General features: G+C 42.4%; 1 protein-coding gene across 1 annotated transcript in view; it reads left to right on the top strand.

The window, feature by feature from the left end:
* LOC140464641 (alpha-N-acetylgalactosaminidase-like) overlaps positions 1–20,053 on the top strand; it is a 59,267-nt gene that overhangs the window by 15,180 nt on the left and 24,034 nt on the right. The window contains exons 2-4 of the mRNA XM_072559986.1: positions 11,474–11,571; positions 12,154–12,331; positions 17,125–17,299. Of these exons, the coding sequence (XP_072416087.1) occupies positions 12,165–12,331; positions 17,125–17,299 (342 nt within the window). The 5' untranslated portion in view covers positions 11,474–11,571; positions 12,154–12,164. The remainder of the gene's footprint in view (positions 1–11,473; positions 11,572–12,153; positions 12,332–17,124; positions 17,300–20,053) is intronic.

Here is a 20,053-nt window from a genome sequence, read left to right as displayed (position 1 = left end):
TATTCAATAAAATAATATGTAACATCCAGCTGGTGAAAGATCATTGAATCATGGAATAGTTGCAGCACAGGAGGAGGCCATTTGACCCTTTGATTGTGTGCTGGCTCTCTAAAGAAGCATTTCCCCAGTGCCACATGGCTGACTTTTCCCTGTAGCTCAGTGATTGTTTTCATTTCATGGAATGATCCAATTCTCTTGAAACGATACCTCAATGATACTCTCAGATGGAGCGTCCCAGATCCTAACCACTCAAGGTGAGAATTGCTTCACTTGCCACTTACCTGAAATCTGCACATTCTGCTTCTCAATCCTTTTACCAAAACTTCCCTCTGCCCACTCTATCCAAAGCCCTGAGATTATGAATGCCTCCATAAAATCTCTGCCCAACTCTTTCTGCAAGGACATTTATGTCCTCAGACTCACCGGACAGTTTCATGCAGGGTCTCTCTTCGTGAGGCTTCGCGAATATTCTTGCGCCATCTTCCCAAAATGGCATCATAGCCAATGTGCCTTGCCCACTATGACCACTCATCGTGCTCTCCCACTTGCTGTGGGTGGAAGTCCTCTCCAATGCAATCTTTGAAGCCCATTTGTGCACCCAGCCAAGCATTAGCAGTGCTGAGAGACCCTTCACTGTGCACAAAGTGGTATAGCACCTACTAACCAACCCTTACTAAGGCACAGAGACGTCATGGATGACGATTCATTGCACATTCTTATATCTCTCACTGCTTAAGAACTAAACCTGTCCCAAGTCCTATCCCATCTTACAACCCTGTTTAATCCAGTGCTACTCTTTGCCCCATGCATCGCAGAAGTTGCAGAGTGAGTGAGCCCTGAGAGGCAGCCTAGTCCAGTTAATGAGCTGAGTGTCATGTGAAGTGCAGCAGCAGTAGCATTACTTTGAAATGTCCAGCATGTCCCAAAGTGCATGAGCATACTGTAACGTCAGTTGGAGATGTGCCATGATGATGCAGTGAGGTTGGTATGTGTTGGATACCAAAATCCGTGGATGGGGTTTGCTGGCCATGGAGTATACCCTGAGATACTGCTGCCTGGTGTCCAATGTGGACCTCCAGGCACCGAGCTGGAATCACTAGGTAATCATTCTGACTTCCTTGTAAGTACTCTCTATCCCGTGAGTTCCATATTGGAATTGCTGTCCATCTCTCCACAGAATAGAATGGCTACAGTGTGAAAGCAGGCTATTCGGCCCATGGAGTCCACACCAATCCACTAAACAGCAACCTCCCCAGACCCATCCCCCTACCTAGCATCCCCCTACCCTGTAGCCTAGCATTTTATCATGGATAGTCCAGCTAGCCTGCACATCTTTGGACTGTGGGAGGAAGCCCCCACAGACATGGGGAGAACATGCAGACTCCACGCAGACAGCCACCTGAGGGTGGAATCGAACCCGGGTCCCTGGTGCTGTGAGGCAGCAGTGCTAACCACTGAGCCACCGTGGCGCCACATCAGATGTGGCATATCCTCCTTATCCCCTGCCCCCTCACCCTTGGTAACTGTGAAAGACCCCCCTAAGCTTATTTCCCCTGACATCACACAACATCACCAGGTGACATCAGGCTTGTGTCACTAGCAGGGTACACTTCAAGATCTTTCTCCATATCATTAATCAACCGGGGCGCCACATCAGAAATTGTAATGAAGAGGGGCTTGAATGACAGGTTTGGAATCTATGGAGTTAAAAGTCAGTTGAAATGTTGTCTTTGCCCAAGTGCTCAAGAAAATTTGTTCTGATTTAGCCTGACAAATGTGAGCTCACGTTTGCATAATTGCTGGACTCGGCTCTGTGGCCAGGGCAGTGCTCTGGTTGTGGACCATCATTGCAGCTCCATCAAAGATTAACGCTGTGAATGTGAAATATAGCCCCCTTTGTCTCAGTGTTTGGGTGAAGTTGGCACCAGGTACAGGCCAGGTAACAGTGTAAACAGTGAATCCAGCCAGTCACTGCTGTGAGTAACCACAGCATGCACTTCAGGGGCAACCCATGGTGGAGATATTTTTGAGAATTGATTATTACTGTAGTTAAAGTCTCATTTCAGCCAACTTCATGGGCACAAACCCACTGAGAAGAAAGCAATATAGATTCAACAGTAAGGGTATGAATGAGTGTGCAGGTTATGATAACGTACTCACAGACAAAGTTTGACCCAGTTTTGGCACTAAAGAGAACAAAATAGATTAAAACTTCTGAGTTTTCCACTTTGATGATATCACAATGACTGAAGTGACATCATAATCTGGTTTCCTGTGATTTTTCTCTCTCTCCACATGAAGACCATAAAACTAGGAGCAGAAATAGGCTATTCAGTCCATCTAATCTATTCTGCCATTCATAGACATCACGGCTCACCTGAGAATCCTCAACTCTATCTTTCTGCCTTTTCCCTCTAACCTCTGAATCTCATCCTGATTAAAAACAAACCTCGGCCTTCATGACCCAGCCTCAACAGCCCTCTGTGCTGAAGAATTCTTCAGATTCATAATCTTCTGAGGGGAAATGAAATCCTCCTAATCTCTGTCCTAACTGGATGACCCCTTACTCTGAGTTTATTCTTTCTGCTCCTACACTCTCCCACAAGGGTAAACAACCTCTCCCAATCTAGTTAAAAATCACACAACACCAAGTTATAGTCCAACAGGTTTATTTGGAAGCACTAGCTTTCGGAGCGCTGCTCCTTCATCAGGTGGTTGTGGAGTATAAGGTCATAAGACACAGAATTTATAGCAAAAGTTTACAATGTGATGTAACTGAAATTATACATTGAAAAAGACCTGGATTGTTTAAGTCTGATTCAACAATAATGAAGATGGTAGCACACAAGGAATCAGAAGTTGCATGTTTTAAAATACAAATGAAGATCTGGACCCCTGGTGGGGTCCCTTGGTTCTGTGACCGGTCAACAAACACTCACAGCCGGTCTGGCTGTTAAGACTTCACTCTTTATTTTTCATACGATCAGGGACAGAGGTTGTGCACTTCTGTGTTCCTCAGAGAAGCTGCGCACATGGCTTAAAACAAAGACATTTTTATCCTTTTCTTAAAGAAGGGTACAGGCCATGATCACATAGTACATTCAAATAATTACCGATCAATACATGATACTGCTTTATTTGATAGTTACTTGGTCCAATGATATTTCCTGGGAACCAATTTTATTTTCTAATACTTAGGCCACTCTTACCTCAGTAACTGAGCCATTGCACCTGCACCCGAAAGCCAATCAGGATGGCTAGTAATGTCTTATCTAGTCGAGTTATTTCTATGCTTAAAAGGGCACATTGTCTGCTAATCTCTATTAAAATAAACTGTGGTTAGTCACTTATGCAGCCAAAGCAGAATTAGCAGTTAGTAACTTAAAAGCCATTTTATGCAGCTTTAGCAGAATTGTCCGTTTGCAGCCATTTTGTCATGTTATTTGCATTGAGAAGCCATCTTGTTGCCACCTAAATTATTAAGAGCATATGTTAAATGGCTGCCCTGACTACAACTAGTCACCTCAGCTGGTATTCAGGTTTCAGATCCTCACAAACACTTATTTCCCTCTGTTATGGACTAGGCCAGGCCACTCAAAACATTCTTAAGCAGGCAGCCCAGACCATAACTTTGCAATGTATTTTGGTCAGTGTACAGTGAAAATTACCCGGAATGAGGGAGCTAGGTTGACTACCAGGTTTTAAAACAGACCAAAATTTATTCACAAAATTGCCCAATGAAACACGAAGAACAGAATAAAGAACCCTTACAGAACTCAGTCTATCCAAACTAGACTTAATTATGCTGTTCCGAATATACACAACAGTCCCAATAAGGAAACCCTTTTAAAAACTAGTACAAATGGAACACATACTTCCAGGTTAAAGTTAGAAGGGCAGAAGCAGAGAGATAATTTCCACACAGCTCACTGCTGAACTTCTAACCAGTTCTGAACTGAACTGCTCAGCTAGAGCGCTGATCACTCCCCTTTCATTATACAGGTCACTTCTAAAACAGCTTTTAGAAAAAAGGGACCAGCTTTGTGACACCTCCCTCCCCCTTAAAAAAATGAACCACCTATGCCAAAAGATGGCTTCATTTTAAAACCCTTCAAAAACAAACTGGTTAGTAGTCTAAACACACATTTACACCATCCTAACTATAAACATGCAAACATGCACAACCACATGCAAATCCAGGCCGTGGCACACCCACCACCGAACGCCCCCGTATCTCATTTGAGTTTTGCGAAAGCATCGGCAATCACAGTTTCACGACCTGCCACATGCACAATTGTCAAATTGAATGGCTGCAACAAGAAGCTCCACCTAAGCTGTCTGGCATTTTTGTCCTTAAATTCTTCCAAACATCAACGGGTTATGATCAGTGTATATGATTGTCTCAGATGCAGTGCTGGTAATATAAACACTGAAATGTTGTAATGCCAACACCAAGCTTAAAGTCTCTTTCTCCAGTATTGAATATTTTTGTTGATGAACGTTCAACTTCCTGGAAAAATACCCGATGGTTCTTTCTATTCCCTCGTCATCCTCCTGCAGGAACATCACACCGGCACCCACATCACTGGCATTGATAGCCACCATGAAAGACTTTGTGTAATCTGGTGTGACTAATACTTAGGCAGTGGTTAACACAGTCAAATGTCTTTTGACAGTTCACTGTCCACTGAAACTTCTTGCCCTTTATTAACAATTTGGTGATTGGAGCCGCCACACTGCTAAAGTTCAGCATAAGCTTTCGGTAAAATCCATTCACTCCTCAATTACTTTTGTTTTAGCATCCCGTGGGGGCATTTGTCCATGTTCAATAACATGGCCCAGGAAGGTGACTTGGGCTTTGGCAAATTCACTTTTACTAGATTTACCACCAAGCCTGCCTTCCGAAATCAATCGAACAAGTCTGATAAATGCTGTAAATGTTCCTTCCATAAGTGACTAAAAATCACCAGGTCATCAATATACACCACAGTAGTATATTGATGAGCAATGACCTTATTAGTCAATCTCTGAAATGGGGCTGGAGTGTTTTTCATACCTAATGGCATGTCTTTGAACTGATACAGTCCATGTAGTATTAGAGAAGCTGAAATCGCCTTTGCTCTCTCTGACTGAGGTACTTGCCAGCAGCCTCTGAGCAAGTCCAACTGAGAAATGTTAGCTGTGATGTTGCGTAATGAGATTGCCTCTGGAAATCTAGTTAACACATGTATTATTGTTAATAAATATTTATTCCCACTTTTGATAGGGTGGGGACCTACTCAATCAGTCAAGAGTCTTGTGAAAGGTTCCTCAAATGCTGGAATAGGTATTAAAGGTGCAGGTTTTATTACTGCCTGTGATTTTCTGATTAGCTGACATGTATGACACGTCTGGCAAAATTCAACTACATCCTTGTGTAGTCCAGGCCAGTAACAATGTCTTTGTATTTTAGCCTGTGTTTTCCTCACCTCTAAATGACTTCCAAGTAATAGCTCATGTGCCACTTGCAGCACCTCCTTTCTATGCTAAACTGGCAAAATAATTTGATGAATCTATGCCCATTTCTTATCTGCTTGAATGTGTGATGGTCTCCATTTCCTCATTAAGACATTACTTGTTAAATAATACCACATAGGGATGCATTCACTGTCCTTCTCTGTAAATATAACTCTTAACTCCTCATCTTTCTGTTGTAATTCAATCAGCTTCACAGAGTTAAAGATACTTGCATGTTTACCTATTTGCTTTTGCTCTGTCCCATTTATCTGATCAACAAAAATCTTGGATAATACTATGTCAGCTTCCTTATCTTTGCCTTTTGATCCCTCCTGCATCAGCTTGTGCCTCTGTGATCTTGTCACCACAAAATCAGGGAAAATTCCTGGATAAACATCCTTCATGGCTTCATATGCCTGTGTCTCCACTGGCTTTTCACCTAGCATGCCTACCGGTGAATCAGCTATATCATTTGCAAGGCTAAACTGTAATCCTGGAGCTGAAAGTTTGTCCAGTACTCCTATCACAAATTCTCCACTCTTTTCTGGACTGTCTAGCCTCACTTTACATAATTGAGTGCTTTTTGTCTCACCATGAATTCCTGTTACCAGGACCTTTTCTGGCAATAGTCCCACAGGTGTACATATCTCCACATCCTTCTGCATTACAGGTTGACAGGATCTTGTGTCCCTTAATATTGTAACCTCTTTACCTGCTACTCCTGGCCAATGTGAATAAACTTTACCCTTGCATGTATATTTTTAAGCTAATCTGGCACTTCCTCCTTAACCAACCTCTGATCATTTTGTACATTCTGAGGCAGTTGTCTAACTTCCCTTGTGCTTTTTGTTACTTGTTCAACAAAACTCCCAGGCTTGTCCGGTTTTCCTACATCTGGCTTTCTCCCAGCCCATCAACACTGTGATTTCGTATGGCCAACTTTATTACGGTGAAAGCAATGGAGCTTTTTAACTTCTTCATCCCCCTCAAGGGTTTCTTTTTTTAGCTCCTTATGATCTTCACTGAGATTTACCTTTGCCTTTCCACATGAAGACTTCTCTTTTCCCAAATTTCTATCCCTCATGGACTGAAATTGATTCTGGAAACCAAACCAGCTCATAATCATCAGCACTTCAGTTGCTAACCTTGCCATTTTCACTCTCTGCTCTTCCACATGAGTTTGCATTACTTTAGGCAATGAACTTTTGAATTCCTCCAAAATAATTTTCGACAGTGTTCACTATTGAAAATGTTGGCGAGGAAGATACAGAGATACTTGCATCTAGACTAGAAGAGATTGAGGTTCACAAGGAAGAGGTATTAGAAATACTGCGGAGTGTGAAAATAGACAAGTCCCCTGGGCCAGATGGGATCTATTCTAGGATCCTCTGGGAAGCAAGGGAAGAGATTGCCGAGCCTTTGGCATTGATCTTCAAATCATCATTGTCTACAGGAATAGTGCCTGAGGACTGGAGGATAGCAAATGTGGTTCCCTTGTTCAAAAAGGGTAGTAGAGACAACCCTGGTAATTACAGACCAGTGAGCCTCATTTCAGTTGATGGTAAAGTGTTGGTAAAGGTTATAAGAGATAGTATTTATAACCATCTAGAAAAGAATAATCTGATCAGGGACAGTCAGCACAGTTTTGTGAAAGGTAGGTCGTGCCTAATGAATCTTATTGAGTTTTTTGACAAAGTGACCAAACAGGTAGATGAGAGTAAACTGGTTGATGTGGTGTATATGGATTTCAGCAAGGTGTTCGATAAGGTTCCCCACAATAAGTTATTATACAAAATGCAGAGGAATGGGATTGTGGGAGACCTAGCAGTTTGGATCAGTAATTGGCTTGCTGAAAGAAAACAGAGAGTTGTAGTTGACGGAACATGTTCATCTTGGTGTCCAGTTACTAGCGGCGTACCGCAAGGGTCGATGTTGGGTCAACTGCTGTTTGTCATGTTTATAAGTGACCTGGATGAGGGCTTGGAAGGGTGGTTAGTAAATTTGCGGACGACACTAAGGTCGGTGGAGTTGTGGATAGTGACAAAGGATGTAGTAGGTTGCAGAGAGACATAGATAGGTTGCAGAGCTGGGCTGAGAGGTGGCATACAGAGTTTAATGTGAATAAGTGTGAGGTGGTACACTTTGGACGAGTAATCGGAATGCAAAGTACTGGGCTAATGGTAAGATTCTTGGGAGTGCAGATGAGCAGAGAGATCTCGGTGTCCATGTACACAGATCCCTGAAAGTTACCACCCAGTTGACAGGGTTGTTAAGAAGGCGAGCAGTGTTTTGGCCTTTATTAATAGAGGGATTGAGTTCCGGGACCAGGAGGTTATGCTGCAGCTGTACAAAGCTCTGGTACGGCCACACTTGGAGTATTGTGTACAGTTCTGGTCACTGCATTATAAGAAGGATGTGGAAGCTTTGGAAAGGATGCAGAGGAGATTTATTAGGATGTTGCCTGGTATGGAAGGTCTTACGAGGAAAGGCTGAGGGTCTTGAGGCTGTTCTTGTTGGAGAGAAGAAGGTTGAGAGATGACTTAATAGAGACATATAAGATAATCAGAGGGTTAGATAGGGTGGACATGGAGAGCCTTTTTCCAAGTATGGGGATGGCAAACACGAGGGGACACAACTTTAAAGTAAGGGGAGATAGGTATAAGACAGACGTCAGAGGTAGTTTCTTTACTCAGAGAGTAGTAAGGGTGTGGAATGCTTTGCCTGCAATGGTAGTAGATTCGCCCATTAAGTCATCATTGCAATATTGAGGGTCGAAGGGCCTGTACTGCGCTGTTATGTTCTATGTTCTATGTTCTAAGGGCATCATAGGTTTGATCGATTTTTAAAGTTCTTACCCATCTATCGAAATTACTCTGTTTGATCCTTTCAAACTCAGTATAGGTTTGACCTGGATCCCTCCTTAGATTCCTGAAACGTTGTTTAAAGGCTTCTGGTACAATCTCAAATGCACTTAAAATGGATTTTTTCACCTCCTCATACTCCCCAGATACCTCCTCTGATAGTGATGCGAATACCTTACTAGCCCTACCTCCAAGGTTTGTTTGGATCAGCAAAACCGACATTGCCACTGGCCACTGCATTTGTTTAGCCACCTTTTCAAATGAGATGAAAAAGGCTTTCACGTCCTTCTCATCAAATTTAGGCAATGCTTGAACATACTTAAACAGTTTCTCATTAGGCTTCTGAATACCAGCTCATCCTCACTAAGCCTACTCTCAACCTTTATCTCCAGCCTTTTAAGCTGACTTTCCTTTTTAAGTGTCAGTTTTTGAAGTTCAGAAGCTTTCTCTTTTTCTTCCTCTGCTCTCTCTTTTTCCCCTCTTTTGCTGCTCTCTTTTTCTCTCTGTTCTGCTGCTCTCTTTTTTCCCCTCTTCTTTTAATTGTAACTCAAACCGTGTCATTTCTGCTGCCCTTTCCTTATCTCTCACCTCTAACTCAAGCTGCTTCATTTGCAATCGAATTCTCGTCATCTCTATAGATTCTGATGGTTTCTCCGTCAAGTTTAAATGCTGAGCTATTGCTGTAATTATCTCTCCTTTCCTCACAGAAGCAGACAGTTCCAATTCTAGCTTCTCTGCTAATTCCTGCAACTTAATCTTATTCATCTTTTGAAAAACTTCCAAAGTCACTGCATCCACTTGCAGAAAAATTTTGGTGACTGAAAGAGCCATTACTATCCCAAGCTTTGTCTACCCAACCAAGCCAACACCCGAAATAAAGACACTAGCACCTACCACTCACTGTTTAAAATCCCGCAAAGGGCCCCCAATCTGTTATGGACTAGGCCAGACCACTCAGAGCATTCTCAAGCAGGCAGCCCAGACCATAACTTTGCAATTTGTTTTGGTAAGTGTACGGTAAAATTCACCTGGAGTAAGTGAGTGAGGTTGACTACCAGGTTTTAAAACAAACATTTATTCACAAAATTGCACAATGAAACACAAAGAACAGAATAAAGAACCCCGACTAAACTCAATCTAACCAAACTAGCCTTAATTATGCTGTTCCGAATATACACAACAGTCCCCATGAGCAAATCTTCTTAAAAACCAGTACAAATGGAGCATATGCTACAGGTTGAAGTTAGAAGGGCAGAAGGAGAGAGAGTTTTTGCCCATGTCCCTTAATATCTTTTGAGTAGTGTTACACATCAACTGGAGTCGGTTATCCTAGGCCCAATAGGGTATCGTTATGCTTAGATGGGATTCTGACTTAGCAGTGATCAATCATAATCCCATAGATGGTAGCTTCGCACCATTGGCTCCTCAGGCAAGTAGATGCACCGAATGTCTGAACTAGCAGCTCCTCTCGTACTGAGCAGGATTACCATTGCAGTACGGTAAAACTAATCCTCCCTGTGTCTGCATGGGATTCCTCCGGGTGCTCCAGTTTCCTCCCAGTTCAAAGATGTGCAGTTTTAAGTGGATTGACCATGCTAAGTTGCACACAACATCCAGGGATGTTTCGGCCAGGTGGGTTAGCCATGGGAAATGTTGGGTGACAGGGACTTTTCTTTGGGGGGGTTGGGGGGGGGGGTGGTGATGTCTGAGTGAGAAGCTCTTTGGAAGGTCGGCACGGACTCAATGCGCCAAATGGCCTGTTTGCACACTGTAGGGATTCTATGATGGATCTTTTGCTTAACAAAACTTGATTTATCCCGCATTTAAATTGAACAACTGATACACCATTAACTGTGTTTTTGGAAGAGAATTCCAAACATCAATCAGCCTTTGTGTATGGAAGTGCTTCCTAACATCTCTCTGGAACAAAAAGGTCTGGCCCTAATTCTCAGTCTATCTCCCCTGGTTCTAGAATCTCCAACCACTGGAAATAGTTTATCTTTATTTACCCTGTTTTTTTCCTGTTAATATCTTGAAGACTTTACTCAGATCACTCCTCAACCTTCTAAATTCTAGATTAAACAGAACTAAGTTATATAATCCCTCTTCATAAATTAATCCCTGAAAACCAGGTATAATTCTTGTAAACCCAGGTTATATATCCTCCAAAGCCAAGTTATCCTTCCTAAGGTATGGTGCCCAGATCTACTCACAGTAAGAAAGAATTGACCTTCTGCTTTGACCAGGCTCTGTCAATGCCACCTTCTTTACATTTTGTCAACTCTGCTTGGCCTGATGATACTCCTGTGATGCCTGACTACAGAACAGGTGTTAATATAAATGGAACTTGCTATACCTCTCATCTTCCCATTCACTCTGAGGAATTAAAATCATTTCTTAGAAAATGTATGGGTAGGTAGTGCTAGAAATGTTTCAAAACAAATAGTATCACAACAGAAGTAAGAGAAGCAGGAGTAGGCCATCGGACCCATTGAGCCTGCTCTGCCAATCAATAAGATCATGACTGATCATTTGACTTGCCAACCCTTCACCATAACCCTTAATTCCTTTGCTGTTCAAAACTCTGTCTATCTTTGCCCTAAAAACATTCAACAAGGTAGCCTCAACTGTTCCACTGGGCAGGGAATTCCACAGATTCACAATCCTTTGGGTGAAGAAGTTCCTCCTCAACTCAGTCCTAAGTCTGCTCCCCCTTATTTTGAGGCTACTCCCCCATTCTAGTTTCACCCGTCCAGTGGAAGAATCCTCCCTGCTTCTATCCTATCTATTCCTGATCTCCCGATCTCTGACGAATGATGTCAGCTAAGTTCAATCAACCTAAAATTACTACAGCTGCTGGGAATCAAAGGCAATTTGGGGGAGAATGGCTTTTTCTACCCAGTGAGGGAAAGATGGATAGCACTTCCTCCAAGTTGGCCTGCATGCCTGAACATTGTGTTGGCTAACTGCAACACTAAAAGAGTTTGAGAACCATTCCCCTCAGTAATCAGTCCAAATGAGGCTATCTTGGGTTGGTACAAAGCATTTTGGACGAGACAAAAGCTGTAGTCCATTTGAACTCATCGTCAATGTTTCTTTGCTTTTTTTTAATGAAGGATCATGATCAAATTGTGCCAGGGAGATAGCACACAGGGACTCGAACAGGGAACAAAACGCTGGCTGATTGGAAGCGCATAGCCCTCTTTGACCACAGGTGGATATCTATAAAGTATTTCTGATTTTATTTCCAATAGAAACAAATGATGCCTCAACTTCTGAAGTGTGTGGCATTTGACCTAAATAATGTTGAATTGCAATAAGGAACAAAATATATCATGCTAGGGTGGAGACAAAAGAATGAATTCTCATTAAAGGCAAAAGGTTAGATATTTGTAACTGTAGCTGGACTAACTTGTACATGATGGGGTTGGAGGGGATGGGTTAGGAAGGTTGGTTCTGTGCTGGAACCCATGCAAAGGCTTTCGATATTCTTCGAAAGGCAGGAATTTAACAGAAGCCAAAATGATCCTATGGTTAAATAAATGAGGGAATTTTGAAGAAATGTGGATGTCTTTTGATCTTTTGTGCGTCCCTTCTTGGTGTGAGTCATTAGAAGATTGTGATACATAGTTGAATAGTAAATTTCTGAAAGTTGTTTGGGATTTTTCTTCAAGTTGTCGTACACCTATTTATTTTAAGTGAAACACTCTTATAACAATCATAATCATCAAACTGACAGAAATGTAATAATCGGTCCTAAATCTAATGTGGCTAATAACTCATTTTTTCTTCCCAGAAAGCTTCCTAATGAATTGCAGAATACTTTCCCTCTTCATATCCTTCTTGCTAATACTAGCTGGGCCGAGCATGTCTCTGGATAATGGTTTGGCAAGAACTCCCCCAATGGGGTGGATATCTTGGGAGCGTTTCAGATGTACCATAGATTGCAAGCAGTACCCTGATAATTGTATTAGGTATGTATTGCAAAGTAGCTGGTGTCTGTCAATTCTGTAACCTTTCTCTTTTATTTTATTCTTTTTTTCCCTCTATTCTCCCATTTTAAGCCATCCCACTTACGATGCAGGTTTTGAACAGCTCCACAATTGAATCTGTTTCCCCCCTCCCTTAGCAATGAACATTATAATTATGGCAGGTATTCCATCCAGTATTTCAGCATGACTGGGGCAACGGAACAGGCAGGGACACCATAGTTTAAATTTGCAATTCTAAAATATGATTTCAAACGGTATTATACAGAATCATAGAGATGTACAGCATGGAAACAGACCCTTCGGTCCAACTCGTCCATGCCAACCAGATATCCTAAATTAATTTAGTCCTATTTGCCAGCACTTGGCCCATATCCCTCTAAACCCTTCCTATTCGTGTACCCATCTGGATGCCTTTTAACTGTTGTAATTGTACTAGCCTCCACCACTTGCTTTGGTAGCTCGTTCCATACGTGGACATTAGATCAGCTAGCTTTCCTTGCTTTGTAGTGGTATGTTACAATCTGTGACAATGCTGACACTTTAAGAGGTTATCTTGCCCTGCTTTCTTTTTGAAGAAAGGCTCTAAGGCAGCGGTTCATGCTGTCTCAAAGAAGGTAAACAATTGTGAAGCTTGGGGTTTTTATTAAAGTTGAAACAATAAAACCAGCTTAATGTGGCCAGCTCTCATAGTCCAGGATTTCTCGGTATTTTTTAGTTTTTAGGTTGACTTGTAATTGGGATCTCAAAAGAGTTGGAAGCTTCAGGGAATGTCTCAAAGCTGGTACTTTCTCTGAATTTTCTCCTAATGTTTCTTCCTCCAGGATGGAAAACAGCATGTCAGAATTTGCCATTGTGCCAAGGGGTGTGTTTATGGGATGTTACTATATTGGAACAGTTCATTAGAAATAGTTACCATATCTATTATTTGATTAAACAAGTTTTGAGAAGATTTATAGCTCAGGTTGAGGTTCTGGTTGTAAGATTGCTTGCTGAGCTGGACATTTTCAGACATTTTGTCACCATAGTAGGTAACATCATCAGTAAGCCTCCAAATGAATCATTGGTGGTATAGCCTGCTTTCTATTTATGTGTTTCTATTCTTTGGGTTGGTGATGTCATTTCCTGTGGTGACATTATTTCCTAGAATTCTGCTTAACATCGAGTAGTTTGACCAGCTGCATTGCTTCTGGAACATAGCATTTGCCATCTGCCCTTACAATAAGAAAAAGTTAGGGTCTAGGATACCTTCTTAAAATATTTTGAGGCTATCTGGTCTGGTCCATAACAGATTTTGCCTTTGTATGGTGGTACATGTAATTTATTTCTACTCTTTTGAAAAGTTTATGGTTTTCCTAGTTCTACAGACCTTCCCATGGTTTCTATCATACACTGTTTCCCCAGCTGGTTGTAGGTGACTTTTCCCACGTCCTGTGCCAATGGTGTTTGCACTGGTCAGTCAGATAGTATGCCAAGATGGTACAGATGCTTTGCCAACTAGTTTATGTTTTTCTATAATGTTGTCACAAGCCCTGTGAAGGAACCATAAATCAAAGTAACCAAACAAAATGGTAAAGTTTCCATAGTCCCAGAGGATAGGTGAAAAAGGAGTGTTCATCATGGTAACCTCAGCCAGTGTAGGAATTGAATCCATGCTGTTGGTGTCACTGTGCATCACACACCAGCTGTCCAGCCAACTGAGCTAACCAGCACCGAAGTTTATGAAATGATCCCAAATGCTGGCCGGCACGGTGGCTCATTGGTAGCACTGCTGCCTCAAATCACCAGGGACTCGGGTTTGATTCCAGCCTTGGGCAGCTGCCTGTGTGGAGTTTGCACATTCTCCCTGTGGGTTTCCTCCGGTTTCCTCCCACTGTCCAAAGACGTGCAAGTCAGGTGGCTTGGCCATGTTAAATTGTCCATAGTGTCTAGGAATGTGCAGGCTAGTTAGATTGACCATGGGAAATGCAGGGTTACACAGGGTATTGGGATGGGTCTGGTTGGGATGCTCATCGGAAGGTCAGTGTGGACCCGATACGCCAAATGGCCTGCTTCCACACTGTAGGGATTCAGTGAAATAAAGAAAATGCCAACGTCTTGTTTGTAAGTTTTAATTTAACATGAACAGGGGCCAATGTAAATACACTCACATGATACTCCAAATTTTAAAAAAAGTAAATTTCACTTAAAATAGTTGATTCAACAAAGAACAAAGTTACGTAACCATAAACATTTCCATTACTGCGCATATGGCAACACATACAGTTTCAAAGCTCTTTAACTTGGTTTCTGGGACATAGGATCTCTTACTTTCCAACTTAACCAATTGATCCTCGAGTGCTGTTTACTGACAACTGTTTTCCATCTGAGGTCACTGCACACGGTTAACACTGACAGAGGTATACCTGTGAGACCTCTCTCTCATTTGGGTCACAACAATTCAGTAGTTTTCTAGGGTTCCTTTTCAACTGACCAATAAACAATAACCAGTTTATGATCAGATTCTCTAATACAAACCTTCAGCTCCTTCACATACCTGATCTAGTCACCCCACTAAGGGGGTTCACTATTAGCTTAGTCATACATTGCTTCCCCCATTGCGTCTGGATCTGTATATGTTTTCTTAGCACTGAACAGAAAACAGAACAAGCTTTTCTGGCTTCTATTTGCATGAATTCTATTTTTCACTTTCTGGCTTTATCTGCCTTTTCTCTTCTGGCTTCTGTTTTCTCTTTGTGTCTGGATCTGTGCACCAATCACTGATCCTCCAACTCTGCTGCTCATAACTCTGCTTTTTTTGTCTAGCCACATATGGTTGGTATATCTTAACTTTCGTCCCATTAAAACTATTTTCAGGCCAAGAGACCCTAGGTCACATGGACAAGTATCCCAAATGATCCAAGAAAATTAAAATTCATTCTTTTCAAATTAATGCAAAGTATTACAAGGTTATTTTCAAAGATTCTTAAGGGCAATTACAAACTGTTCAGGCATTTTAAATGAATTGAGTTGCATCTTTGAATAAAAAAAGGTAATAAAGTTTATAGAGTCATAGAGATGTACAGCACGGAAACAGACCCTTCAGTTCAACTCATCCATGCCGACTAGATATCCAAAGCCAATCTATCATAGCTCCTTGAAAGTGGAGTTGCAGGTAAATAGGATAGTGAAGAAGGCATTTGGTATGCTTTCCTTCATTGGTCAGAGTATTGAGTACAGGAGTTGGGAGGTCATGTTGTGGCTGTACAGGACATTGGTTAGGCCACTGTTGGAATATTGCATGCAATTCTGATCTCCTTCCTATCGGAAAGATGTTGTGAAACTTGAAAGGGTTCAGATAAGATTTACAAGGATGTTGCCAGGAGGATTTGAGCTATAGGGAGAAATTGAATAGACTAGGGCTGTTTTCCCTGGAGCGTCAGAGGCTGAGGAGTGACCTTATAGAGGTTTATAAAATTATGAGGGGCATTGATAGGATAAATAGACAAGGTCTTTTCCCCGGGGTGGGGCAGTCCAGAACTAGAGGGGCATAGGTTTAAGATGAGAGGGGAATGATTTAAAAGAGACCTAAGGGACAACTTGTTCACATAGAGGGTGAAGTATGTATGGAATGTGCTGCCAGAGGAAGTGGTGGAGGCTGGTACATTGACAACATTTAAGAGGCATTTGGATGGCGACATGAATAGCATCTAGCAAGCAACATTTCTGGATAGCAATTTTGCCAAAACTTTCCATCTTGTACCCATCAGGTCGAATGCAAGAATGGCAAATTTCAAACAATCACAGCAATTTATTAGACAGGAGATTGTCCTAATGAATGCAAGGTGAGACAACATGTCCCTAATATCTTAAAGTTCTGTACCACTGACTGCTTGCATAACAATAAATGCATTAGATATCAGATTATATAAAGATTCATGTATCTAAAACAAATTTTCAGATGTATACATTTTTCATCATTCGCAGTTTCTGCATCAAATGTCATCACGATTTGAATTCACTGAAGTAATTTCTTTGAACATTGGTCAAAATAAAAATCGATTTTATTCCAGTATAAAGCAGCTGATACAAATTTGGTGTCTAATTTGGAGAACCTATTATTTAAGTTTAGCAGTTACGTGCTCAAAATGGCGTAGCTACCACACAGTCAGGAAGGTATTTCCTGGCAGCAGCAGATTATGTGATCTGGATGATAGTTGAAATGGTTTATGATATCCTTTGAATACTGCAGTGATACTGACTTGTAACATAATCCTATATTTTCCATTTGGATAATCAAATCTTTATATAATCTGCTATCTAATGCATTTATTGTTTTGCAAATAGTCGACGGTACAGAAATTGAATATTTTAAGGCACAAGTCTCATCTTGCACTCATTTGGACAATCTCCTGTCGAGATTGTTTGAAATTTGCCATTCATGCATTCGACCCGATGCGTACAAGATGGAAAGTTTTGGCAAAATGACTGTTTAGAAATGTTCCTTGCTAGGTGCTAACCTTATAAACTTTGCCATCCTTTTTATTCAGAGATGCAACTCAATTCGTATTACCTGGATTTGGTCTAAACTTAGGCATCCCTGTTTGAGAATAAGAGTTCATTGGAAGAGAATCCTGGTGAGGTTATGCACACTGGGCAATCTCTGACTTATTTTCTGAGATACCCTGCAAAACTTCCCTTATGTTTGAGTACATAATTAATAACCAATAACTAAAGTTGCTGACTGTTGATGAAACAGTTTAATGATCCGTCATCTTCTTGGCTTCTCGCTGTAACAGTGAAGGCTTGTTTAGGTCAATGGCAGACAAGCTGGTCGAGGATGGCTGGAAAGATCTAGGATACCAATACGTAAACATTGATGACTGCTGGTCAGCGAAGATGAGGGATGATGATGGGAAGATTCAGCCAGACCCAGAACGATTCCCAAATGGCATTAAAGCGCTGGCTGATTACGTGAGTGATGTTTTCAAATTTCAAGTGGACATCAGGCTAGGGATATCGCACAACATTACTTTTAGTATGTAGCTCTCCAGTGTGATACACACTGAGGTTCCAAACTATGATTCAGTGGATAAGAACACTGCGTATCAGTAACTTTACTGAGCCTGCAGTAAGTTACTGCATAATGCATTGGAATTCAATTCAGAAAGATCGAGCACAAATGACCTGACAGACAGCTAAGAGAGGATGAAAATGGAAAAGAAAACAGTGCCATTGGAAACTTCTGTCGTGTCAGGAATCTTTGTAACATTGGGGGTGATTTTTCAACATTGCTGATTGAGTGGTAGCCTGAGTCCTTTGCTCAGACATTTCCCAAATTGCCTGATGTTCTTCCATATATTTCTTTCATTCAAAATCCAATATCTCATTTCTTTTAGACTTATAGTCATGATTTCAATTTTGCAATATTCTAGTTGATAACTTACATTAGAAGATTTTAAGGACATTAAAACCCATGCTATATAGCAGGCCTCTTATACTGTTATTATAAACAACTGTAAAACGTTAACAGTCAAGGGTGTGCTTTCAATTAACAGAAATTTTAAATTTGATTAATATATGTCAGGACATATGCCAAGTTTGCTTCTGTTTTAGTATAGTTTGTGTTAGTCTATTTTGAGTGAATTTTAATTGGACTAGAGTTTACAGCCAGTGGCAATGGGACATCATCACCTATATCGCCAAACCATGTCAATCACTCACCTACACCATGTAACTGCTGTGTGTACAGCAAACACATTGTAACTGCTTCAATTGAATGACCATGTCTCAATGTCTGGGGAGTGCAGTTCTTAGTCAAGTTCAGGGAGACACCCTTGGGGCTGATCCTGTGATATTAGTGTCAGGACCTGGACACAGTCAGTTGGCCGCATGGAATGGTCAGGCCAGGGACTGGGCCACAGTCAACCCCGTAGGTCCCAGTGCAACCAGAACGAAGACTATTATTTAGTCAGCCCAGGGGCTACACACAGATCAGCCCTCAGAAGGTCTATCTCTTCCATTCCCTCCCACTGGACTTTGCTGCAGTGTCCAGGGCTCACAGCTGTAGGAAGCCTGCTACAGAGTGGAGCCAGTTGGCTGTGGAGTTATTGCTGGGCTCCCCCAGGACTGTTTATGGATACAGAGTTGAGACATGTTGAGTCTGTGCAGCCCAGAGGCAGATGCACCCTCCTTGGCTTGAACTGCTAGAAGAAAGGGGGGGGGGGGGGGGGGTAGGGTGTGGGCGGTGGTGGAGGGACTGCAGTTAGGCTAGAGGTGGAAGGCCCAATCAATTCTGGAGTATCCTGAGAGGAGTCTTCTGATAGCCTTCGGGTAGTTTTTCTTCAGCTAGCTGCCTCTTTGCACCACCCTCTCTCCTTGTGAGGAAGGGGCACCTGGTGTGAGGTCAAGGTCCCTTGCACCCCCAGTTGATGGTGCTGAGCATCAATGATGGGGTGTGAGTCCTTGTGTATATTCGGTAGACCCTGAGGGAGAGACAGCTGGACCTGGCTCTGCATAGCAGCCACCAACCTCCCAATCTCCCCATGGTGGCAGTCAGAAGATGTAGCAGAAGCAGCATAATGTAAACAGCATCAATGGAGTCTTCTAACCGTTGATGGAGTTTTTCCAGTGCCTTGGACAAATCTGCCTGCTGCTTCTGTGTCTGATTACGTGTTTTGATAAAGTTCTTCATTATCAACACCTATGAGGGTGTCCTGCCCAAGGCCGAGATGGTGCTAGGTCTCTGGCAGTCCTTCTAGTGCCAATGATCTAGGGCAGTTCCTCATCAGCCAGCTGTGGACACATGGCAATGATGCTAATGAGACTAAACTATCCCCCCCCACCGTGTGCCAGTTTCTGAGCAGCTTTGCTCTCAGGGGTCACGGCTTCTTCTTCAGAGAGGGAGAGGGTAATGTCATGGTGACCGGAGGAATGGTGCTGACACCACTGGAGGAGACACATCAGTGCCAACACGGAAAAGGGCAGGAGTTGGACATGCCAGGAGTCCATTCACTGCAATAGTAATGGGAGAGCAGCACAGCGATGGACAGTGCTTCAGTTGCCGGGACATGGGGAGCTTATGGTATAGCCAGCACTAGGATTGTCAAGCACTGAAACCTGTCGGGGATTAGGAGGCAAATGTTAGATACTCCATTATCCTTCATTGTGGGCCATTTTCTCCTGGCCTGAGGCAAAAGGAAGGATTGAGTCAGATGGAAGTGGCTGTCACAGCTGAGAGCGCTGGTGCAGTTTCAGAGGAAAATCAGAGCGATATTTTCTTTCTGAGTAGGCAATGCAGAGGCCATAAAGGAAGGGTTTGTTGTCCGGGGGATTGGGTGGTGAAGGTGAGTGAGGGATAATGTTGCGAGGCAGTAGCAGGAAAACATGAATCTTGGTGGGAAGTGGATGTGGTAGCAGAGATAAACTGGCGAAGAGGTAACCGAGAGAAGATGGTGGTGCTTAGGCTCACCGAGTGGAAATGGACATTGACCTCCAAACCCCGGATATTGCTCTGGACCCAGATGGCAACCTCAGAGCAAGTTGGAACCGGCTGCCAGTGTGGTCTCCTCTGCCAGTCCTGAGGGAAGAGAAAGTCCCTGCACTGCACCAGCCCACCCACAAGGATCTCCAGGTCCCTATTGGCAGAGCAAGGTGCCAATTTTACACTGTCTGACATATCAGGGACAATTCAATAAACTGTGCAAGGTCCATCTGGACTTGACTTGG

The sequence above is a fragment of the Chiloscyllium punctatum genome, chromosome 40 (assembly GCF_047496795.1).
Source record: "Chiloscyllium punctatum isolate Juve2018m chromosome 40, sChiPun1.3, whole genome shotgun sequence".
NCBI lineage: Eukaryota > Metazoa > Chordata > Chondrichthyes > Orectolobiformes > Hemiscylliidae > Chiloscyllium > Chiloscyllium punctatum.
The sequence above is the reverse complement of the archived record's forward strand: the minus strand, read 5'-3'. Positions and strand labels throughout refer to the sequence as shown.